Here is a 26,197-nt window from a genome sequence, read left to right on the forward strand (position 1 = left end):
AATTCCATTTTTTTTATGTTCGCTTTTCATGAATAATTATAAGTTTTTGGCACTGTGCTATCTTAGTTTTAACATCTTCTTCTTCCTCTCCCCACAATTGACTATGCTAATTTGAGTTGTCTTGTCTGATAATGCAGGGAAGGACCATCTATCAAATTGGAATGGTAGTCCCTACAGAAGAAAGGTTGATAAAGGCGTAGAACTTGTTGAACCTCTAGAATTTACTATGAGAAGATTAGTGAGAGGTTACCTCTTTGTCTTTAGCTTTTTATGATTTACTACTCAACTTACTTTCAAATTACAACATAAGCTATTATCCGTATAAGTACCAATACACCCAATACAACTACAGGATTGCCCTTTAATTTTCTAATTCATGTAAACTGAAAAGTCTTATTTTTGCATACAGGTGAAGATCGAGTTCAGCTTGAAACTACTGGTTTTTCTTGCCACTCTGACCTTCACTCAGAAGTATGTGTCGCAAAAAAACCAGTTATAATTGACAACAATGCATTAACTGCTTACCTACAATCCTCTCAAGTCCAAGTTAATCACACGGTTAGACCATATGCTAGGAAAGAGGATGAGACGGCTATGGTACAAGTCTCAGCTGTGCAAATACTTCATGGAAATGCTAGCTTACCTGCTTGTCAATTCACTCATGATGTCCCAGCTGTTGTGTTCTCCTCCGGTGGCTTCACAGGCAACCTATTTCATGAGTTTAATGAGCTCATCATCCCCTTATTCATCACATGTTACCACTTTAAATCCCACCTACAATTTGTCATCACTGATTTTAAGCCTTGGTGGGTCAGAAAATACAATCAGATTCTAACCCACTTGTCAAAATTTGAGGTGATAAATGCAGCAAAAGATGGAGGCGTTCACTGCTTTCCTGGAGCAGTTATAGGGTTAAAGTACCATGACAATCTAGCCTTAAATCCTACAGAAATTCCTGGAGGGTATTCCATGTTTGACTTCAAGCATTTCCTAAGAGAAACATATAACCTGAAGATAAAGAATGTTTCTGATATAGAAAAGCCAAAGCTACTTCTCATATCTCGTCCTAAAACAAGAATGTTTATGAATGAAGATGAAATGGTGGATATGATGGAGGAACTTGGTTTTGAAGTTGTTGTGGCAACACCTAATAGGATGTCAAACTTGGACAAGTTTGCAGAGGTAATCAACTCGTGTGGTATCATGGTTGGAGGCTTGGAGCACATGGTGCTGGAGTTACAAATACTGTGTTCTTGCCTGCTGGGGCAGTAATGGTCCAAGTGGTGCCACTGGGGTTGGATTGGGCTTCAACAGCTTACTTTGGGGGACCAGCAAAAGAGATGGGGATGCATTATTTGGAGTACAAGATTGAGCCAACGGAGAGTTCACTTTTCAAAGAGTACGGTCCAGACCACCCAGTAATTTCTGATCCCATGTCTATATTCTTGAAGGGCTACAATGCTGCAAGAGCTACATATGTTGACGGGCAGAACCTGATGATAAACTTGGTAAGGTTTAGGGAGACCCTTGAGAAAGCAATGAAGTTTCTTGGACACTAGATTGCTTTATTGTGGGATAATAGATTTGGGGTATATGTCATTATCCTGTGAAGTAAGAGCAAAAAAAATGCATATAAATTTTTTAATGAAAGTTTATTTTTAATGCTTTAAAACTTCCAATATAAAACGTAATGCATTTATTTCATTGATTTAACAACGTCATACATTTAAACCATTTTAAGTACTGATTTGATCAGACACAGATATTATGGAATCACGGTAATTTCAACAAATTTAGCTCTAGATAAAGATGCAAAACCGTGTGTAGCTGTGCAAAAGAATGATTAACCTTTTCAATATAACTGTGTTTTAAGTATACAAGGCTCATATGATGCATATAAAGTACCTTCCTTAATCAGTATAGGGAACAATGAGAGTGGGTGATACACAAAGAATACAAGCAGCTTTAGCAATAAAAGACACAGCAAGCAATCAACTGGGTTGCATACAACGAGTGGCTGATACATACGGAACTTTCACTTTATACTGTAAATGTTAATGTTAATTGTTAAACTGTTAAATAGGTACATTTTAGTTAAAAATCTACTGGCACAAACCAATCATGCCCAAGCAATCAAGTGAACATAATTCATTTAAACCCTACATCACATGGTCTACTTGCAAGACCATAAAGTATTCCATGTATTTTAGCTGTAGCCATTAACCTAACCATTCTTACTGTTCTTCACTGATATTCTTCTAAACTAAACCTAACCATTCTAACTGTTCTTCATTGATATTATTCTAAAAAAGGAGCACCATCATAGATAATTAGATTCTTGTAAGGCACGGATAATCAAGGAAGCTGCAGAATTTTGTGCTTCCTTTACTCTGAACTTTTCATCTCCCTCCATATATAAAACACCATCTATTGTTGGTATTTGAACTGAAGAAACATATTTCTTGTCGTGTGGTGGACCCTCATCCTTCTCAAGGCTGCAAGTTATAGCAAAAGTACATTTAGATTCAATATCTTACGATACAGATATGAAAGAGAGAATTTGAAAAAACAGTGAATACTCGAGAAGAAGAAAGGCATGAAAATTTTATATCCAACATAGGTGGTGGTTTGACAGTACACACATGGAGGAGATAAAAAAAATTAAAAAAAGAAAAGAAAAAAAAAGCATTTCATTGCAAGATTAAAAACTGCAACAAATGAGTGCCCACAAGCCAATAGAACAAACTACAAGGCCTAATAGTTTATGTTCATTTGACATGCCATAGAGATCAGTATTCCTGGTTCCAGTCATTGTGAACCCAGTACTCTAGCTCTTCAAAACATTCCATGCCATCCTTATGAAATTCTAAATCATAAACTATGGTAGAGAGAGGAGGGAAGAAGGGGGAGAGAGAATCCAGAAGGCTCAATTGCGGTTCACTCACAAAACTAACAGGCTCATCATCAAATAATTCAGAACCCACACACACATATACTCTCTATTGCTTCACTGCTCATAATAAAGAAGCTCATACCTGTAAATAGGCTTAGGCCATTTTTTCTTGCCACAAAGCTCATGTAACTTCTGCTTCGCTCCATCAATCTCAAATGACTTATTGAGCCCAAAAGAAAAATCTAACCTCCCAAAGTTAGTGGGCATAGATTTCGATAACTTGAGCAAAGCTTGCTTTGCTGCATTAAGCTTTGCAGTTTCCTTCTTCTCAGAAGAACCTGAGGCAATAAACTTACCATCAACATATACAGTCGCAATATTCTTTTCCCCATTCTTCCAATACTTAATGTCAACTTGCTTCCCTTGCTTCTGACACAACTCAAACAACATCGTGACAGGCTGTGGTTGTTTTTGCAAGTCTTCAAGTGTGACAATAGGTTCCAAGAGAGCCCTAAAGATCTTCAAATATAAAACAACCAAAGATGAACTCTATATCAACATAGAGATAGACACTAAAAGTCCAAAACAAGAAAATAAAAAAGACAAATCATTTCTGCCAAATAAGAAAATATGAGTTAAATACACACCACCCATAATTGTTGCAGGTCGAGATTGAGATCAACATATATAGCTGCTGCCACAGACTCTACAATGTCAGCAAGAATCTTTGGGGCTTTTACTAATCCGCCATATACAACTGTATCGTCCTCCAGACTGACTGCATCAGCAAACTCTTTAATCTATAGAAATAACACAAAACCATTTGCATAGAAAAAATCAAGAACCAATCTTCGCTCAAATTCTAAACAAATTTTAACCAAAAATAAATCCAAAAAATACGGATCCTCATCAGAAAATTCACTTATAAACTCTAAAAAAGTTGTACACTATTTATTCACATTCAAAGGGTGCCTTCAATTCATTGCTTTTTTATTAGAAAAATATAAGCATCCACTGTCATAGTCATAAAACATTTAGTTATTTACACCAAACGAATAAGAGACAATATCTGTCAGCATTCCCCAAAAAAAGAAAAAAAAAAACTTTGCTTAAGACAAATTCCGCCATAAAAAAAAGCTCACTAAAAACTCATTACTCAAAACCTAAAATTTCTAGTGATAACAAAGACAAGAAGTTTACAAACACAAGCATCCTCTCCCACATCTAGAAAATTGTTTAATTGAATACGTATAGTTTATTAAATAACACTTCACATACAAAAAACTGCAATTCCATCCTTTTTTTTTTTTTTTTTAAGTATTGATTGTGTAATTCCATCATTTTGCTCATAAATTTATTCTACAATGCCTCAATCTTTCAATGTGCCACTTTTTAAACACTATGCAACTTAAATGACATGTGAATAAATTGAAAGGGGAGACTGGTACTTTTAAAATTTTTTTAAGCCAATGACCTCTATCTCAAGTTGCACTTCCTTCTCCCACAAAAATTGTAGTTTTTTTTTTTTTTTTTTTTTTCAAATAAAATTTAAACATATGAAAGGTCTGCTGATGTGGCTTGTTGTGATCGGCACATACATACACATATACAAAATTTATCTCTCTCTCTAGCCTTTTATTTATTTATTTATTTTTTCAGTTAAAGTAAAAACTGTAGCATTAACCAATAAATTTAACCATTGCAGTAGACAATAAATTCATAATATAATAACGTACGAAAAATAATTAATCCTAATAAAGAAATAAACTATAAAAAGAAAAAAAAACAAAGAAAAGTTGGTAGCTTTGGTTTTGACCTTATCATGAAGAGGGGCAGCATGATGTCTGATAAAGCGGTGGAGGCCGTGGCGGACGGCGACGCGGGCGAGTTTCTCGGTGCTGATATTGGCGGCGCGTAGAGACGAGAGCTGTCCAGGCTCGAGGTTAGGGTAAGCCAAGAAGACGTAATTGCTGAGAGCGAGCCCGAGCACGGCGTCGCCGACAAACTCGAGGCGCTGGTAGGACTTGAACGACTCGCCGTTGTTATAAGAGGAGTGAGTGAGTGCTTCTTTTAGTAGCGACTTGTCTTTGAACCTGTAGGAGAGGATTTCTTCCACGGATCTTATCGAAGATGCCATGTCATCAGCAGCACCACCGGATGTGGACGGTGGTGAGGAGGAGGAGGAGGAGGAGGAGGAGGAGGAGAGTGAGGTGGCGGTGTGGATTGTGTAGAGGAAAGGTGAGGGGGGCATAGGGAGATTGTAGAGATCGGTGCACCAGTGTGTGGAGATATCAAGCTGAGGATCCAAATCCATTGCATTCATCATTATTTGGCTTTTTGGGCTTTGGGAGTGAAGAGGTTTTTACTTTTATATGGAAAAAGGACTCTCTGTATCTGTATATATATGTCTATAGTTTCTACTTTGTAGAATTTCAGGAGTCCTAGCTGAGGTATGGATTTATAGGATTAAAGCGCGTGATATAGACGCGCGTTTTGTTGCGTGAGGTGGTGATTTTTTTAAATAATTTGCTCAGGTTTGGGGCTTGGTTTGGTCAAGGATGTCAGAACACAGGACATGATCCGAAGATCATAGTTGTTGCTCGGTAAAATTCTTTCTTTCGTTGTGAGCATCCTTGTCAAGAATGCTAAAATTTTTAATATTTTACACTTTAAAAATCAACTTTATTTATTATATCATCCATTTTAAAATACTTCAAACATCAAAATTTCTATATTTTTTATCATTTTATTTAAATAATATAAACTACTCATTAAAATAATAATAAAACAACTTAACACAAACAACCGGCCAACCATCTCACCAACATAAGAATAAAAAACTATTTTTTTTTACAATTCAGGCTACAGTGAGCTTGTATTAATACAAGCTCACTGTGCAAGTATGTCAAAAATTTTACAATTTTAAAGTTTTGATGGAGTTGTTTTTTTGGTGTGGAGTTGTTTTTTTTGGTGTTTTGATGCTAAAATTTAGCATATTACCCTTTTTATGGAGTTGCCCAGTATCATTAATGAGATGCTCTTTACAATCTAGTACAATTCTTTCTTTCGCAGTTTTGTAATATGACTGTCGTAAAAATTTTGGACGTTTGAAAATTATGATCGCAGGAAATATGACTGCCAGGGTATTTGAAAAATATTAGCTATTGTAAAATTTGAAAGGGAAACATGTCTATGGTTTTAAAAATAAGAAATGTTTTGTTTATAATTTTTTTACAATGATTTATTGTTAATAGTTATTATTGATAGAGTAAAAAAATAATCTCAACAGTAGATTTAAATTTGAACCAATAACAACTATTTATAATTTGTTATAAAAATATTTTCAATAAAATATTTATCTTTAAAAATATAATAACTATTAGGAATTGATAAAGAAATATAAAAAAAAAAAAAAACAAAAAACAAAGAAAGAAAGATTAAAGACACAGTATTTAAATGGGATAGAAAAAAAAGATAAGGAGTTTATTATAAACAATAGGCTAAATTCCCCAATCCTACTTGATAATACCAAGATCCAAAACATTCTCAAACCTACCCGTTTAGTACTCAAAAAACAATTTTATCCCTAACTTTCTGTGTCTTTCTATAATCTATCTCCCTATAATCTATCTCCGTTCCTCTCCCCTTCTCTCTTCTCTTTTCTCTCTTTCTCAGATCTCTCTCTCAAAACCCACCGCCCAACAAACCCATATCACCCAGAGCCACTAGAAAAGCCACTGACCACCACACTCATATCACCCACACCCACTCTATGCAGATCTTCACCGTCGGCTGAAGATCCTCAGGCGAAATGCTCTCGATTATCTCAGTAGATAAATTCTCTCTCTGCAAAAACCCCCATGCAAGGCTCAGGGTGAACCTCGCTCGACTGGCCGTTGCTGTCCTCCGACGCCGGCGGCGGCAAGCTCGCGAGCCTCTGTAGCTCGCCGGAGATGTCGCTGCTACAAGCAGAGAAGTCACTGAAAGCTTGAGAGAGAGATCTAAAAAGTCCTCCCTCCGACGATGAACTGGACTTCACCGACTTGTTGGTCCGCAGTGCCAGCTCGCCGAGACGCATGTCGACGACAGAGTCGGTGAGGTTTCAGACACGAAAGCGGATCTCACGGCGACGGGACCGGAAAACGAGCAGCTGCTGGTGTCGTCGCCGCCGTTGTCGCTGTGAAATATGTTGGGTAGGCAAGTGGATTAAAATAAACTTTGGGTGATATGGGTTTGCTAGGCAATGGATTTTCTAGGCAGCAGTGGGTGTGGGTGATATGAGTGTGGTGGTCAGTGGCTTTTCTAGTGGCTCTGGGTGATATGGGTTTGTTGGGCGGTGGGTTTTGAGAGAGAGAGAGAGAGAGTGAGAGAGAAGAGAGAAGGGGAGAGGAACGGAGACAGATTAGAGAAACAAAAAGAAAGTAATGACCTGTTTGGAGGCAAAATTTGCCAAACAGTATAATTAGTTGGACTGTTTTTTGAAAATCGAAAACAGCAAAATTGACTTCCAAAATTGACTTCCAGCCAAAATCGAGTTTACTATACTCAACTTCTTTTTTTATCCATCTCAGAACTAGTTTTCCGTAGGAAGTTGAGTATATTAGACTCGATTTTGGCGATTTTGGCTGGAAGTCGATTTTGTTATACTGGACTTCCAAAAAATAGTCCAACTAACTAATAAACTTTTAATGCATGTCATCCACCAAAATTTTTTTCAGAATCATACTGTTTGGCAAATTTTACCCCTATTTGGAAGTTAAAAAAAGAAGGGAGGGTAGAGTAAAGGGAGGGAGAGTTTAGAAGCTTTTTAAGGAATGAGGGGGAGGGGTTTCAACTACCTCTAAGAGCATCAGCATCAAAGAATTCTATCTTATTTTATTTTACCATCTCAAAAAACCATTTTATTACTTATACCATACCATTTTACAATACCTCCAACATTCCAAAATTTTATTTTACAATACAACACATTAAAATAATATTTTTACGTAATAAAATAATATATCCAAAACCCAAATAAAAACAAAAACCCAAATCACCTCAATCACCTGCTGCCAACACCACCACCACCACCACGATGATGAACATACCCAAACCGAAACCCATGGCCACGCCACCACCCCACGACAACCCCAGAAACCTCAGCCTCAAAACCCATGGCCACCACCATCACCGGGGCAACCCCCCACCTTCACCACCATGAACCCACATATGACCCATAATAAAAACCCCACCCCTTTCCACCACCACCATGAACCCACAAAAAAAATCCATCCCAAAATCAAATCAAACCAATAGCAAATTCTAAATCCAAAAGATGACCCACAAAAAAAAAAAAATCAAGTCAAAATTTACACAAACCCAGCTACAAACCGATCTCGCCGCTGCAAACCACACTGGAAACCCATGAACACGCTGCTGCAAACCACCATACCACGCCGCCGCATACCCATGAACCCAGAAAACGTACCCAGAAACGCCACCATACCACGCCGATCTAACTTCCCAGTCTCACCTCCACACCGGACCCACGACCCACGCCAGAATAGCCCACCGTGAGAGAGAGATGTGATGAGAAAGAGACGCTGTTGTGGAGAGAGGAATGAGAAGAGAAACAAAGTGAGAGAGAGAGAGTCAGAAAATGGGGAATAAACAAATATTATAAATTTTAGAATTGTGCTACAGTACAATTCTACTTTTAGAATTGTACTGTAGCATAATTCTAAATATTTTTGCAATACTCCCTTTTGACATTTCCTGATACAGTGGTTATTTGGTGTATTCATGCTAAAATGCTCTTAGATATGGCATTAGCATCTCCTGATGCTAAGAGCATCCACAGCCGGTTTTGCTATCTCATCTTATTTTACTATCCCAAAAAGTTACTTTATCAATTATACTATACCATTTTACAATACACCTAACATCCCAAAATTCTATTTTTTCCTTCATTTTATTTAAATATTCTATTTTATTCTTTTTTACTATTTCTCTTTTTCTATTCATTTTCCTCTCTTTCTCCCTCAACCTCTAGCAAACTAGCACCGGTTTCAACACAGAGCCACACACAGAGACCTATGATACACCTATCCAAACCCATCACCACACACACAGAGCCACACACACACAAACACAGGTAATCACTCCTTTGAAACAAACTGTTTCATTCTTGAAAAACCACGACAAAAAAGATTAAGAATCAAGATTCATAAGTTTTATTTTCCCTCTGTTCTTCCTCAACTTTCTAGGAAACCAAACAATTCGCAAACAACAACAAAACCTAGAACCTTCTCTTGTTTTCTTTCATCTTCACACCAAACAAAAACAGAACACAATCCAAGAGTTTCAAACCCAAAAAAAAAAAAAAAAAAAAAAAACCTAATCAAACATGCAAAAGAAACCCACCACCAATGCCTCGTCGGAATCACGATCAGAGCCATTGGAGCTCCGATTCAAACCCATCAGAGCCCTCACGCCGATCCAAACCTAGCCCACCAACCCACCGTCATCAAAACCTACAATCTCCACTGTTGTCAAAACCCACACCTCCAAAGAAACCCACCACCGATGGATCGTCGAAATCACTATCAGAGCCATCGGAGCTCCAATTCAAACCCATCGAAGCCGTCGGAGCCCTCACGCCAACCCATCCGATTCCACCGTTGAGGAAGCCATGGGGTCTTAGGTCTGAAGAGAGCAGAGAGCAAATAAGAAAGAGAGAATGAAGAGAGAGAAAAGAAGAGAAATAATGAGAGAGGAGAGAGAAATTCCCGGGTTAAAAATGAGGAGAGAGTATTAATGGTAAAAGGAGCTATATGGCCTTCCAGCTGCTGAGCGTGTTTTGGGCTTGAATGGTAAAAGGAGCTTACATTTGGCATATAGCCTTTCCAATGCTGATGCTCTAATGCTCTAACCCCCTTATTTTTAATTCCCCTAAATTGGAGAGATTTGAAAAGAGAGTAGAGTAGATAAATTATTAACCAAATGAATTCAATTTACCCTTTCTAAATTAACAAAATTACAAACCGATTATTTTAATAATTTTTGTTTGTTTCTTGAGAAAATTTAAGGCGAATGAAAAAAAAAACTGAATCTCACTATTTCACTGACACTAAAGCTAAACAACCATGTCATTTTCACTAAAAACTATTGAAAAACCATGAAAATGAAAAAATAAATAATAAAAAATCAACTAATAACTTGAAATTTTTGAATTTTATTGCTCAAACTTTCTGGGTAACCAAACAGATTAATATGTAGCCATGCTATTTACCTTTGTTACTGATGTCTTCAATGTCAATGGAGACATCTTTCTTCTGGGGCTGTGCCACCAAATTTAGAAAAAGTCAAAAAGCACTCAATTTGCGATCGGTCATGGCGGTTCACCGAACACAAACAACGTTGTTTGCGACCATCACTCTGATCCTGATGGTTCTGGTCTCCGTCAACGTAGCGAGTGACAACGACGAGTACTCATCGTGCTTCGACACAATGGTGGAGATCACGATCCCGACCCGGCCAACTATTCACCTTGTTGGAATTTAGAGCCATCTTGGTTTGCCCTAGAAAGCTCGTCAAGCTCAAGGGCTACTCCACCTTGATCAAACCGGCCGATCTCTCTCTCATCTCCACCTTGTCTGTACGCTGCAATGGTATCACTCCTGACGTTGTCATTTCCGCCCCTACCTCCAAATCTCCAATCGTGTTTACAACCTCCTCCACAGTCTCTATCTCTCTCTCTCTTGGTCTTTGTTTGGTTGCTCAGAAAATTTTGAATTCTAATTTTACTTTTTGGATGTCATATGATAGACTGAGGTAGAGCTAGCTTTTTGTTTGATGGGTGAGAAATGCGAGGAAATTGAAGAAATTTATGAAGGATTTTTATTTTTATTATAATTTTTTTTTTGAGATAATAAAAATTATTTTATAATAGTTAATAGTAGTTTTATACCTTTATTAATAGTATTTGATAGAATGAGAATGTTGATTAAATAATTATTTAATCTAACAAATTAATCATAGACCAATGTTGTAAGTCTATTTTCAAATACAGGTAAATTTGTCTATTTAAATCATTTCCTCTAATTTCCATCCTAATTTTTAAAACATCCAAATAAGAGTAAGGGCTAATTACTCAATTTTTTCTTACTAATTTTAAAAACATCCAAACAAGGTGGATGATAACTATTCCCCTCTACTCTCCTCCCTCTCTAAACTTCCAAACAAACCATTAGGGACAAATTTGTCTTTTGAGGACTAAATTGGTAGGTTTTAGAATGTTTTGGATCTAATTGGTATTATCACAAATCTCGGGGTAGGTTTGTGAAATTTACCCTAAACAATATTTCAAAAAGCACATTGGAAAAAAATAGAAAAGTAAATTTAACTCTCCAATTTAGTAAGAAAATGCTTAACATTCTCTAATCCCTTATTGAGTTTTGGATTTATTTGAAGAATTAAAAATATGCCATTTAAAAACAATATTCAAATTGCCAATATGTTATTTTTAACAATCTACCCAACAAATTAGAGCAATATTGATGGTGCTATTGCTAAATATTTTAACAATTGAGCTACAATAAACTACTATATGTGGCAATCTACTATAGCTTACTTTTTTCTTTTTTCTTTTTTTTGGGATAAAACTATGGCTTAAGTTTGATAATAAATAATTCTCTTTTATTCTATCATCAAATTAAAAAATATTTCTTACTTTTCACTCTCTCTTTTTTCTTTCTTATGTCTCCTCTCTCATTTCCTTTTTCTTTTCTTTTTTATTTTATTTTTTTATTTTCTTCACCTCTCTCTCTCTCTCTCTCTCTCTCTCTTTTTTCTCTCTCTTTTCTCTCCTCTTTTGTCTATCTCTCCATCTATGTGGGTTTGGTGGTAGTGTTTGATTTTAAGTGTGGTTTTGTGGATTTTGGCTATGGTGGTGGTGGTGGTGATTTCTTTTGGTTGTGACTGTGTTTTGTGAGTTTGGTTGTGAGTTTGGTGGTGATGATTGATTTTGCCATTTTGGGTGTAGGTTTCTTGGATTTTAGGTAGTGATGTACCATTACTATGAATGCTCTAAGGGTGTGTTTGGATACCGCTTATTTTGTTGAAAATTGAAAACTAAAAACACTGTAACAAAATAATTTTTAAATGTGTGAATAGTGTTGTGGGATCCATTTTTAATAAAAGTTTTAGTGAAAAAAAGAGGTTTATGAGTCTCATGAACAGTGCACAGAACCCACTAGAAGTGTGTTTCAACGTTGAAACAAGCTTCAAAAAAAGAAAAAAGAAAAAAAGAAAATGAAGACGCACTATCCAAACGCACACTAAGTACAGTTGTCCATTCATTACTTCATACATTGATAGCTAAGAACGTTTTTGCAAATGTTTTTCATAACTTGTTTAACTTGTTAAGATCACGAGTTCTGATTGATGTATAATCTTTTTCACATAAACCAGCTATTACCACTACTTTTTTATTTTATTACAATCATAATATATAAACATGTCACCTTAGAGAGAGAGAGAGACAGAGAGATATGTAAATAGTTACTTATTTCTCACAAGGGAAGAGCAATTGCAAAAATCTCAATAAACTTAATGGAATGAAACATTCTTGCTCCAAGTTGTCCAACCCCTTGAATTATTTTGTTCGGGGTGAAGGAGAATGACAGGAAAGGCTAATACGCTGACAAGCAGGTTGGGAAATATAAAAGACAAGGCCTTTGTAGAGTTTATAATCCACAACCCAACCAGCAGAACTATGTTAAGAGAGACTGTATGTCTTGCTTATAAATTAACAGCCGATTTCTTGTTTCCGAAACATTCATTAAGAACTATATAGAAGACACATAATTTGCTTATTACAGAATACCAAAGATAATCAAATCGGATTCTGTTTCTGAATGCAGAAACACCAACCACCCTTTTTTTTTTTTTTTTTTTTTTTTTTTTTTTTTCTTTAAAGGTAACAAGAAAGATAACATATTTACTCATTGTCCCCGTGTCTAAGACAAAAGGTGTTACCATGTCCATTCAAAACATGATAATTGCGTTTGGGTTCACAACCATAGCTACAAATAAAGCACAATTGAAAATCATACAAGGCTAAAAACCAACCTTCTCCACAAGACTCAAGAAAATTTCACAAAATAACAAAACCTACTATAGGAATGAAATCAGCAAGCGGGGCGTGGGTGGACTTACACGGAGGCAACTACTGAAGGTAGCATCTCTTAACATGTCCGGAAGGCAACTTCTTAATGCATCACAAGCCCTGCAACATAAAAATCAAAGAACATTTCCCTTAGAAAAAAAAAATTTGAGAAAGAAGAAATCTATGGAGGAGAAGGATGTGGCAGCATAATTTGAGAACTGGAATTGCAATCTATTTAACCAACCTTGGAGTGTCAGACAAACAAAGATAGCATCGAATAATATGTTTCAAAAGACAGGATGAGGGTTGTTCAGCAAGGGCTGCAACCATGTTCCCCAAAACTCTACCTACAGCTAAAAACCATTCCACTGTGGTACAGATATAATCCAAGCCCACATCATCCAACAGAATTTTTTGAACTATAAATATTGCAACCTACCATCAAAAAACCTTTGTCAGAAATTTAAGAACCTTAAAATATGATAACAGGTACTTTGGACATGGCCTTGTTAATTAGGCAAAAGATGACAAGATGACAAGTTGAATGACTGAAATGTTGATGAGCAAGAAATGTGTGTCCATTTCTGGAAAATATTTCATCACTTAAAAAGTTTCATAGGTAATCCTAAACCTGTGCCTCCCATGCAGCTTTGCAGCAACACCCATTAGAGACAAGGTTAATGTAGAAATAATAACTTCAAATGAAAAAAAACAAAAACAAAAAAGGGAACACATTTTGGGTTTCATTGATTTTCAATATGCCATATGTACAATACTGATCTGATCAGACAAAAATATTATGGAATCACAATAATATCAACAAATTTAGCTCTTGATAAATATGCAAAACTCTGTGCAGCTGTCCAAAATATAAATAAGAAAAAAGCCCCTCTGTATCATAGATAATTAGATTCTTGTAAGGCACGGATAATCAAGGAAGCTGCAGAATTTTGTGCTTCCTTTACTCTTGACTTTTCATCTCCCTCTATATATAAAACACCATCTACTGTTGGTATTTTAACTGATGAGACATATTTCTTGTCGTGTGGTGGACCCTCATCCTTCTCAAGGCTGCAAGTTATAGCAAAAGTACATTTAGATTCAATATCTTACGATATAGATATGAAAGTGGGAATTTGAAAAAACAGTGAATACTTCAGAAGAAGAAAGGCAATGAAAAATTTTTATATCCAAAATAGGTGGTGGTTTGACAGTACACACATGGAGGAGATTTAAAAAAAGCATTTCATTGCAAAATTAAACACTGCAATGAAGGTGTGAGTGCCCACAAGCCAATAGAACAAACTACAAAGCCTACTAGTTTATATTCATTTGACATGTCATAGAGATCAGTATTCCTGGTTCCAGTCATTGTAAACCCAGTAATCTAGCTCTTCAAAACATTCCATACCATCCTTATGAAATTCTAAATCATAAACTATGGGAGAGAGAGGAGGGAGGGAGGGGGAGAGAGAATATAGAAGGCATAATTGTGGTTTAACTCACAAAATTAACAGGCATGTCATCAAATAATTCAGAACACTCACACACACTGGAGGCACACACACAAATATATATATACTCTCTAATTCGTCACTGCTCATAATAAAGAAGCTCATACCTGTAAATAGGCTTAGGCCACTTTTTCTTGCTACAAAGCTCATGTAACTTTTGCTTCGCTCCATCGATCTCAAATGACTTATTGAGCCCAAAAGAAAAATCTAACCTCCCAACGTTAGTGGGTATAGATTCCGATAACTTGAGCAAAGCTTGCCTTGCTGCATTAAGCTTTGCAGTTTCCTTCTTCTCAGAAGAACCTAAGGCAATAAACTTACCATCAATATATACAGTCGCAACATTCTTTGCCCCAGTCCTCCTAAACTTAATGTCAACTTGCTTCCCTTGCTTCTGACACAACTCAAACAACATTGTGACAGGCTGTGGTTGTTGTTGCAAGTCTTCAAGTGTGACAATAGGTTCCAAGAGAGCCCTAAAGATCTTCAAATATAAAACAACCAAAGATGAATTCTATATCAACATAAAGATAGACACTAAAAGTCCAAAACAAGATAATAAAAAAGACAAATCATTTTTGACAAATAAGAAAAGATGAGTTAAATACACACCACCCATAATTGTTGTAGGTCAAGATTGAGATCAACATATATAGCTGCTGCCACAGACTCCACAATGTCAGCAAGAATCTTTGGGGCTTTTACTGATCCGCCATATACAACTGTATCGTCCTCCTGACTGACCGCATCAGCAAACTCTTTAACCTATAGAAATAACACAAAACCATTTGCATAGAACAAATCAAGAACCAATCTTTGCTCAAATTCTAAACAAATTTTAACCAAAAATAAATCCAAAATATACGGATCCTCATCAGAAAATTCACTTATAAACTCTTAAAGAGTCATACACACTGTTTATTCACATTCAAAGGATGCCTTCAATTCATTGCTTTTTTATTAGAAAAATATAAGCATCCACTGCCATAGTCATAAAATATTTAGTTATTTGCACCAAACAAATAAGAGACAATATCTGTCATGATTCCAAAAAAATACACTTTCCTTAAGACAAATTCCACCATAAAAAAAGCTCACTAAAAACTCATTACTCAAAACCTAAAATTTCTAGTGACAAAGAAGACAAAAAGTTTATGAACACAACCATCCTCTCCCACATCTAGAAAATTGTTTAATCGAATACATATAGTTTAAAATACACTTTCCTCATATCCCCGCATTCAAAATTTACAATTCCATCCTAAATTGTTTTTATAATTGTATTGATTGTGTAATTCCATCATTTTGCTCATAAATTTATTCTACAACGCCTCAATATTTCAATGTGCCACTTTTTAAACACTATATGCAACTTAAACTACGTGTGGATAAATGGAAACAGGAGATTGGTACTTTTTAAATTTTTTTAAAGCCAATGACATCTAGCTCAAGTTGCACTTCCTTCTCCCACAAAAATTTGGTATAGTTTTATTTTTTTTCCCAAATAAAATTGAATCAATAAATCTAGAAAGACAATTTTTGTTTTTCACAATTGCTGATGTGGCTTGTTGTGATTGGTTGTATAATAGAACGATGTTAGTGGTAGATTCATGTGAAAGCAGAGTTACTCCAATCTCAACTTACCATTTTAATCTCATCAAAAAAAAAAAAAAAATCTTACCATTTTAATAAATTGTAAAGAAAAAGGTTTTGAAAAAATAAAATTGTCTCTAGCATTGATTTAAAAAAAAATTACAACCCGAGGGACTTGAACTTGGACCAAAATTCAAGAACAAAAATTAATACATACATACATACAAACAAACACATATACAAAATTTCTCTCAGTTAAGTAAAAACTGTAGTATTAAACGCTGGCTAACCAATGACTTTAAGTATTGTAGTAGACAATAAATTCAGAATAACGTCTTATAAAAAAAAAATTCAGAATAACGTACGAAAAATAACTAATCCTAAGAAAAAAAAAACATTAAAACGACAAAAAGTAACTAATAAATAAATAAATTTAAAAAGAAATAAAAAAGTTAGAAGCTTTGTTTTGACCTTATCATGAAGAGAGGCAGCATTGTGTCTGATAAAGCGGTGGAGTCCATGGCGGACGGCGACGCGAGCGAGTTTCTCGGTGCTGATATTGGCGGCGCGTAGAGACGAGAGCTGTCCAGGCTCGAGGTTAGGGTAAGCCAGGAAGACGTAATTGCTGATAGCGAGGCCGAGCACGGCGTCGCCGACGAACTCGAGGCGCTGGTAGGACTTGAACGACTCGCCGTTGTTGTAAGAGGAGTGAGTGAGTGCTTCTTTTAGTAGCGACTTGTTTTTGAACCTGTAGGAGAGGATTTCTTCCACGGATCTTATAGAAGATTCCATGTCATCAGAAGCACCACCGGATGTGGACGGTGGTGATGAGGAGGAGGAGGAGGAGGAGGAGGAGAGTGAGGTGGCGGTGGGGATTGTGTAGAGGAAAGGTGAGATTGAGGGCATAGGGAGATTGTAGAGATCGGTGCACCAGTGTGTGAGGATATCTGGCTCAGGATCCAAATCCATTGCGTTCATCGTTATTGGCTTTTTGCTTTTATGGAAAAAGGGACTCTGTATAGTTTCTTTCTTAATTCTTTCAACTTCCTACAATTTCAGGAGAGTCCTAGCTGAGGTATGAATATGAACAGTTATAGGAATAGGATTAACAGCGCGTGGTGGGACGCGCTTTTTGTTGCGTAAGGCGGTGACCTTTTACTGAACTCATGTAAGAAAAGGGCACGTGGCAGAGAGAGAATGTCTGAGACGCGTGCTTTCTTTGAGTTTGAGTCAAGGACACGGGACATGAAATTGTTTGTTCAGTGAGTCTAAGACGGCTGTTATAAATCTGGTACAATACTTTCTTTCGCGGTTTTGTAATATAACTGTTGTAAAAAATTTGAACATTTAAAAAAATATATGAACATGAGACAAAAAAATTATATTAAAAAAAAAGAGTTTAAATGCAAAATTGAGCCTATAAGTTTTACCAAAATCCATTTTGGTCCTTTAATTTTATCTTCAATTAATTTAATCCTCTAAGTTTCAAAAGTTTTCAATTCAGGCCTTCGACTAACTTTCTTAATGTTTTACCGTTAAGTGTATTCTTTCTTTAAGTTTTTTAAATTAAAAAATGCAAAAAAGCTAATTTAATTATAAAAAACAAAATTAAGAAATCCCAGAAATACAACAAATCCAACACACAAACAAACAAAAAATGTCTTTACATTGATTACAACCAAAAATGGCATCCAAATACAAAATTTCAATACACAAATTCAAGAAAAAAAAAAAAAAAAAAAAAAAAAAAGCACATCAAACTTGAACAAAAGGATCCAACGTCAACCATCAATACTACATACAATTTACAAATTCGCTATTTATTCACCAATGAACCAATTTATCTAGGTTTTACAATTTTAGGGTTCATCTAGTTTTTACAAACAAAATCAGAAATAAGAACAGATTTGACTTAAAACTAAACTTGCAAAACCAAATCAGATCAGAGAGAGAGAGAATCCAAGGAGACCCAAATTAGATTAGAGAGAAAAAATTTAGAGACCTAGATCTCATCGGAGAGATAGCTCACTAGATTTTTCGCCAAATCCAAAAAATTCTAAAACCAACCAAACACAACAACCTAGCGGTGGGTTGGAACTCCGATGAGGGTTTGACGAGAAAGGAGATTGGCCTAGTCGAATTGAGCTAAGAGAAAGATGACTACTGCCAAGCAACAATAGTCGGACAGTGACCAGTAAGAAGCGGCGAGCGGTTGAGCTTGGTGGTCGGCCATGAATGACGCTTGGAAAGAAGCTCCAAGATCTAGCCTAGAGAGAGATATAGTGTGTGAGAGATTCAAATTATAAAAAGAGAACCAAGAGAGAGATTCAAGTTCTATTTTTAAAACATTTGTTTCTTCAAAATATAATTTTTATGCTAATTTAATTCGTATGGATTTTTTAAATGGAGAAATTAACAATTTTTTAAATATATAAATGAAACTAATAGTGCAGTTGACGAAATCAAATGGAAGGCTTGAATTGAAAACTTTTGAAACTTAGAAGACTGAAATGGACAAAAGATAAAGTTAAAGGATTGAAATGAATTTTGGTGAAACTTGGAGGGTCAGTTTTGCATTTTAGCTAATAAAAAAAGACAGGTGAGAAATATGATTGTTGGGAGATCTGAAAAATATAATTATTTGTAAAATTTGATTGGAAAACATGGAGAAAATTTGTCATTTAAGATAATTTTAGAAATTATTTTGTTAGTAAGCACTTTTTAAACTATTTACGAAATTGACATCTTGAGCTTTAGAGGCCGGAGTTCCATGAAGAATTTGAGTCTTAGAAACTCAAGTTTTATGTGCTGGCAACATAGATGTGGAATTGTAATCCACGTAGAACTCAAGCCTTAGAGAGTTCTGTAAAGGTGTTGTCATTCTTGTGCTTCATTCTTCTCAAGCAACCATCAACACCCATGCTCAGAAGATCGAAGTTTGGGGTTTTTGAGAAGATCGAAGGCAGTGGTTCTTGGTGTTTTTGAGAAGAATGAAGGCAGTAGTTGGGTTGAAGAACGAAGGTAATGGTTCTTGATGTTTCTGAGAAGAACGAAGGTAGGAGTTAGGTGAGAGTTTCACATAGATGGGAAAATTTGTTGGGTTTGATTTTGTTGGTGTAAGGAACTCGAGTCTCAAAAACTCAAGTTTCTTGTGGATTTTTTCTTCCACGTCAACTTAGAACTTGAGTCTTTAAGACTCGAGTTTCTTTATTGAACTTGAGCCTCTAAGGCTTAAGATTCTAGTTTACTAAAATATTTCAAAAAATTGTTAACTAACAAAATAGTTGCTAAAATCATGTTAAATGGCAAACTTCCCTTGGAAATATGACTATTGGGGGAGATTTTAAAAATATAACTGTAAGGACTCGATTTGTAACGACCCAAAGCGATATTGGGTTCGCACGTAAAAAGACCCAAACAATATCATTTGTAGAGCGTGGGTTTGAAAGGCTAGGCCTTGGTCACCGGACGGTGGGTTTTTCGTGGTGTTCATACACGGTTAAGTCGTTTTCGCCCCAGGAGTCCTTCTCCTGGAGGCGGGCTGGGAGGTTCTGGTTTTTGGCCATTTTTCCCAGCCTCTGATATGGATTGCTTACTTTTCCTTTTATACTAGCAGGTGTCCCTTATCCTTCGTCCACGTGTAGGATCTACTTTTCCAAGATTGATACTTGTCCTATCAGCCCATATCTAGAGTGGTTGGGGGTGGTTGTAAAAGCTGGAGAGTATGGCTCTGTCAGGTGCAGAGTATTGAATGGCAGTCAGGGCAGCTTTCCTTTTGTCCTTAGCCGTTATTCTATACAGCGTCTTCCTCTTTATTGACCTAGATATTTTAGATCTTTTTTTTTTCAAACTGTTCCTATACCGTTTTTGCCCTTCCTTTCAGTGAGACCTCGGACATGCCGAGAACTGAATCGTCCTCAGCTGCGTCCCAAGGTTATTTTGTACTCGTATTACCGAGCTTGGGCTACAACCTTCCTCGGCTCGGGCCTTGGGCCCCGATGAATAAATGGGCCAGGGCCTCAAATCATTGGGCCCCACAATAGCCCCTCAAAATCCTACTGTCCAACCTCTTAGTTGGGGAGGAGGGTTTTGGTAATGCCAAGCTTTTGTGACGGCTCGTTTAACTCTGTCCTTTATTAATGTTGGTGTCTCTTAATCTACCCAGGGAACATTCCGGGCTACGAGACATTCCCTTGACTTCATTTATAAGGCGTTCCTGCCGTTTGATTATCCAAAACGCACCTTTAATGATTTCCCTTTACGAGACTATTTAAATTCGACGGTTATTGACGGTATGGGGAAGCGGAACGGGCATTTTTCTCATTTACAGATTTTCTTGGAAATCTGGACAGATTAAATACCTTCCGTCTTGCCCTTCACATAAGAAGAAAAGCGAGAGGTTATTTCTCTTGTACAGAGACCCTTTTAATCCTTCTGAAATCTAAAAATCCTTAGCCTCCCCTAGAGTTTCCCTTATCTGATCGCTCACACCTTGCATCGTGATAAGTCCAAGATAGGAGTGGGAATGAAGAGACCATACCTTTCCCAGAAATGCCACGTTCTTGTGAAGCTCAAAATGGCTCGGTCAGGACAGGGATGGGAGAGACTCAAGATATCTCTCATCCTTCTTTCAGTCAAAATCCGAAGCAGGGGCTCGTCGCGTCAAACTTCTGGTGCGGCTGAGCTGGGATCTCCCATTATCAGTACCAGCCGCTCTCTTATGAGCATAGCTAACATGGCACCAACGTGTTAGGAGTTAGGACTGATGCAGGGACAAAGTATCCCTGCTTCTTCCTCTCTTCCTTCACTGGTGCCTCCTTTTGACTCTCTTTCTTCTTCTTTCCACCACCAGATCCATCCTGATGTTTTTCCTTCTTCCTCTTCTTCTCCTCTCCCACCAAGGAAGGTCCTCCTCTCAATATGGGTGCCACTGGGGCAGAGTTTGGAAAGACTTGGGAGCAGAGTTTAAAAAGATTTCTGTTTGTTTGCTATTATTTTTTATTGTTTTTATAACTCATTTTCTATATAGGCTTTGTTTAAGCCCTTCATTGTACACTGTAACACCTCTTTACATTAATAAAGGTCGTCATTTCTTGATTTCGTATATTCTATCTCTTCTTTTGAAATAGTTATGCCGTGAATAGACGTACTATCTTGTAACTTCTTTCTTTTTATTTTTATACTATGAACGCTGTTTGGGGCCGAAATCTCAGTAAATAACAAGATCTTGCTCTGTGCTTATTGGAACTATCTGGCATAATAATGCAGACTTAAATAAATGGCACTCAGGGCAGAAACCTTCACTGAGGAAAAGGTGTTTATAATGAACTTAATGATATTGTTTGGCTCAATAATGTCGACCTGAGGAAGTGATACTTAGGGCCAAAATCCCTTACCAAGATAAAAGATACTACTATGAGCTTATGAGAGCTGTTCGACACAATAATGCCAACCTGAACAAACGACACTTAGGGTCGAAACCCTTACTAAAGAAAACATATTATTATGAACTTAACAAAGTTGCTTGGCACAATAATGCCGACCTGAGAAAGTGATACTTACCCCAAAAATAGCTGAGATGACAGCTGAATGCTCGGTGCGGTGTAGGAGGTAATCACCCGAGGACATATAACCCAAAAATGAACAGCCCCTTCAGGTTGCCGAGTAATGAGGCGTTTCACCATCTTCCTAATAACTTTCATAGCTTTGACCTCTTCTGGTACTTGATCCACGGATTGAGCAATTTAGAATTCTTATTAAGTAGCTGACCTTTCCATAGGTTTGAGTCCGTGGACCATGCAATACCTTGGTTCTGTCCAAAACTTGATTTTAAGTAGTTGGTTTCCCCATAAGTTTGAGTCCGTGGACCATGCAATACCTTGGTTCTGTCCAAAACTTGATTTTAAGTAGTTGGTGTCCCCATAGGTTTGAGTCCGAGGACCATGTAATACCTTGGTTCTGTCCAAAACTCAGTTTTTTCTTCCAAGTAGTTAGTTTCCCCATAGGTTTGAGTCCGAGGACCATACAATACCTTGGTTCTGTCCAAAACTCAGTTTTTACTTCCAAGTAGTTGGTTTCCTCATAGGTTTGAGTCCGAGGACCATACAATACCTTGGTTCTATCCAAAACTCAGTTTTTTCTTCCAAGTAGTTGGTTTCCCCATAGGTTTGAGTCCGAGGACCATACAATACCTTGGTTCTGTCCAAAACTCAGTTTTTACTTCCAAGTAGTTGGTTTCCCCATAGGTTTGAGTCCGAGGACCATGCAATACCTTGGTTCTGTCCAAAACTCAGTTTTTTCTTCCAAGTAGTTGGTTTCCCCATAGGTTTGAGTCCGAGGACCATGCAATATCTTGGTTCTGTCCAAAACTCAGTTTTTTCTTCCAAGTAGTTGGTTTCCCAATAGGTTTGTTTCCAAGGACCATGCAATACCTTGGTTCTGTCAAAAACTCAGTTTTTACTTCCAAGTAGTTGGTTTCCCCATAGGTTTGAGTCCGAGGACCATGCAATACCTTGGTTCTGTCCAAAACTCAGTTTTTTCTTCCAAGTAGTTGGTTTCCCCATAGGTTTGAGTCCGAGGACCATACAATACCTTGGTTCTGTCCAAAACTCAGTTTTTTCTTCCAAGTAGTTGGTTTCCCCATAGGTTTGAGTCCGAGGACCATGCAATACCTTGGTTCTGTCCAAAACTCAGTTTTTTCTTCCAAGTAGTTGGTTTCCCCATAGGTTTGAGTCCGAGGACCATGCAATACCTTGGTTCTGTCCAAAACTCAGTTTTTTCTTCCAAGTAGTTGGTTTCCCCATAGGTTTGAGTCCGAGGACCATGCAATACCTTGGTTCTGTCCAAAACTCAGTTTTTTCTTCCAAGTAGTTGGTTTCCCCATAGGTTTGAGTCCGAGGACCATGCAATACCTTGGTTCTGTCCAAAACTCAGTTTTTTCTTCCAAGTAGTTGGTTTCCCCAAAGGTTTGAGTCCGAGGACCATACAATACCTTGGTTCTGTCCAAAACTCAGTTTTTACTTCCAAGTAGTTGGTTTCCCCAAAGGTTTGAGTCCGAGGACCATACAATACCTTGGTTCTGTCCAAAACTCAGTTTTTACTTCCAAGTAGTTGGTTTCCCCATAGGTTTGAGTCCGAGGACCATACAATACCTTGGTTCTGTCCAAAACTCAGTTTTTATAAGTAGTTGGGGGAATTAACCCCTCGGCTATGGCATGAGACCTTGGTTTTTAGGGGAATTAACTCCTCGGCCAAGCCCCTAGAACCATCTGTGCGGCTGACGTTACGAAGCGCAGCCCCTAGTAAAGAAACATAGCCCCTAGTGGAACTTTACACTAGAATACTACAACCGGCTGTTAGAAACGACAAGGGAACTGTCTCGACCTACCGCCTATGCCAACACACAAACCTTTCCCACAGACGGCGCCAATTGTAAGGACTCGATTTGTAACGACCCAAAGCGATATTGGGTTCGCACGTGAAAAGGTCCAAACAATATCATTTGTAGAGCGTGGGTTTGAAAGGCTAGGCCTTGGTCACCGGACGGTGGGTTTTTCGTGGTGTTCATACACAATTAAGTCGTTTTCGCCCCAAGAGTCCTTCTCCTGGAGGCGGGCTGGGAGGTTCTGGTTTTTAGCCATTTTTCTCAGCCTCTGATATGGATTGCTTACTTTTCCTTTTATACTAGCAAGTGTCCCTTATCCTTCGTCCACGTGTAGGATCTACTTTTCCAAGATTGATACTTGTCCCATCAGCCCATATCCAGAGTGGTTGGGGGTGGTTGTAAAAGCTGGAGAGTATGGCTCTGTCAGGTGCAGAGTATTGAATGGCAATCAGGGCAGCTTTCCTTTTGTCCTTAGCCGTTATTCTATCCAGCGTCTTCCTCTTTATTGACCTAGATATTTTAGATCTTTTTTTTTCAAACTGTTCCTATATCGTTTTTGCCCTTCCTTTCAGTGAGACCTCGGACATGCTGAGGACTGAATCGTCCTCGGCTGTGTCCCAAGGTTATTTTGTACTCGTATTACCGAGCTTGGGCTACAACCTTCCTCGGCTCGGGCCTTGGGCCTCGATGAATAAATGGGCCAGGGCCTCAAATCATTGGGCCCCACAATAACCATTGAGAATTAATATAGAAATATTAAAAATAAATAAAAATAACAAAGGGAGATTAAAGAAACAATATTTAAATAGGATAGAAAAGAGATAAAATCTATTAGAAAGTGTAATTAAAAAAACACATACAAAATGGAGTAAGTTTAACTCTTGGAAATGCTCTAATCCCTTACCGTATAGTGTCTTACAGTTTTGAATTTATTTTAAGAATGAAAAATATACCATCTAAACGCTGTATCCAAGTATTTCCCAATTCATATATAAATTGCTAATAATGCTTTTGCAACTCTTTTTTCTAAAAATTGTTAAGATCACAAGTTTTTTATTTTTTTATTTTTTATGAATAGAAAAAATGAATAGAGGATAATCTAAGTTAGCGTGTTTCACCTGAGCATAACCTTAGTAACACCTTGCAAGTTGGTATCTTCCAGATAGTTAAGGTCATAAGTAATGATTGGTGTAAAATCTATTTCAGATAAACCAATTATCAACACTATTTTTTTTTTATTATATACCAATCACAATATATAAACATTAACATAATTTGATTGGAAAATATGGATGAAATTTGTCATTTAACACAATTTTAGAAATTATTTAGTTAGTAGACACGTTTTTGAAACTATTTAGGAAATTAGTATCTTTAGCTTTGAAGGCCCAAGTTCCATGAATAACTCGAGTCTTGGAGACTTGAGAATTATAATCCACGTAGAACTCAAGCCTTAGAGACTCGAGTTCCGTAAAAGATGTTGTCATTGTTCTACTTCATTCTTCTTAAGCAACCATCAACACCTACACCCTACCCATTGCTTCGTTCTTCTTATGCAACCATCAACATCCATGCCCAGAAGATCGAAGTCTAGGGTTTTTGAGAAGGTTAAAGGCAGTGGTTCTTGGGGGTTTTGAGTAGAACGTAGGCAGTGGCTAGGGTGAAGAATGAAGGCAGTGGAACCTGGTGTTTTTGAGAAGAACGAATGTAGGAGTTGGGTGAGAGGTTCCCAGAGATGGAAAATTAATTGGTTTTGCTAGTGTGAGGAGACTCGAGTTCCACGTGGATTTTTTCTTCCACATCAGCTTAAAACTTGAGTCTCTAAGAATCAAAGTTTATTCACTGAACTCAAGCCTCTAAGGCTCGAAATGCTAGTTTACTAAAATATTTCAAAAATCTGCTAACTAATAAAATAGTTGCTAAAATCAAGTTAAATGACAAATTTCCTTGAGAAATACGACTATTGGGGGAGATTTTAATAATATAACCATTAGGAATTTATATAGAAATATTATATATATATATATATATATATAAAATAAAAATAACAAAGGAAGATTAAAGAAACAATGTTTAAATGGGATAGAAAATAGCTAGAGAATCTATTAGAAGGTATAATTAAAAAAACACATACAAAATGAAGTTTAACTCTCCTGGAAATGCTCTAATCCCTTAACATGTGGTGTCTTAGTGTTTTGGACAGGAAGAATAAATAAGCATTTCCCAATTCATTACTTAATTCATATATTAATTGCTAATAATGCTTTCGCAACTCCTTTTCTAAAAATTGTTAAGATCACAGGTTTTTTATTTTATTTTTTTATGAATAAAAAAATAGATAGAAAACAACCTAAGTTAGCGTCTTTCAACTTGCAAGTTGGCGTCTTCCAATTAGTTAAGATCACAAGTAATTATTGATGTAAAATCTTTTTCACATAAACCAACTATCAACACTATTTTTTTTTTAAATTATTATATACCAATCACGATATATAAAAATTAAACATGCCACTTCATCGGGATAGAAAGAGATGTACGATAGTTATTTTTATTTCCCATGAGGGAAGAGCAATTGCAAAAAATCTCAATAAACTAAACGGAATGAAGCATTCTTGGTTAGGCCCCTTAAATTATTCTGTTCGGGGTGAAGGAGAATGGCAGGA

General features: G+C 36.9%; 2 protein-coding genes across 3 annotated transcripts in view; one reads left to right on the forward strand and one right to left on the reverse strand.

Moving 5' to 3' along the window:
• The window catches only part of LOC126695835 (alpha-1,3-arabinosyltransferase XAT3-like), a 1,594-nt gene extending 322 nt beyond the window's left edge, over nt 1-1,272 (forward strand). The window contains exons 3-4 of the mRNA XM_050392640.1: nt 138-245; nt 410-1,272. Coding sequence (XP_050248597.1) covers nt 138-245; nt 410-1,272 — 971 coding nt within the window. The remainder of the gene's footprint in view (nt 1-137; nt 246-409) is intronic.
• Nucleotides 1,273-2,014: 742 nt separating this feature from the next.
• LOC126694537 (ribonuclease 3-like protein 2) lies at nt 2,015-17,222 on the reverse strand. Of its 2 annotated transcripts, XM_050390872.1 has the most exons (5): nt 17,013-17,222; nt 4,710-5,103; nt 3,541-3,693; nt 3,036-3,412; nt 2,015-2,495 (listed from the first exon to the last, which is right to left on the reverse strand). In XM_050390872.1, the coding sequence occupies exons 1-5, from the start codon at nt 17,126-17,128 to the stop codon at nt 2,321-2,323; spliced, it is 1,215 nt and encodes a 404-aa protein (XP_050246829.1). In that variant the 5' UTR covers nt 17,129-17,222; the 3' UTR covers nt 2,015-2,320. The 2 variants fall into 2 exon arrangements, with proteins under 2 accessions (XP_050246829.1, XP_050246830.1); XM_050390873.1 differs by lacking the exons at nt 2,015-2,495; nt 3,036-3,412; nt 3,541-3,693; nt 4,710-5,103 and adding exons at nt 13,764-14,114; nt 14,665-15,041; nt 15,170-15,322 and having other exon boundaries at nt 16,622-17,222.
• Nucleotides 17,223-26,197: the final 8,975 nt, after the last annotated feature.

This window comes from Quercus robur, chromosome 8, assembly GCF_932294415.1.
Source record: "Quercus robur chromosome 8, dhQueRobu3.1, whole genome shotgun sequence".
NCBI classification, from domain to species: domain Eukaryota; kingdom Viridiplantae; phylum Streptophyta; class Magnoliopsida; order Fagales; family Fagaceae; genus Quercus; species Quercus robur.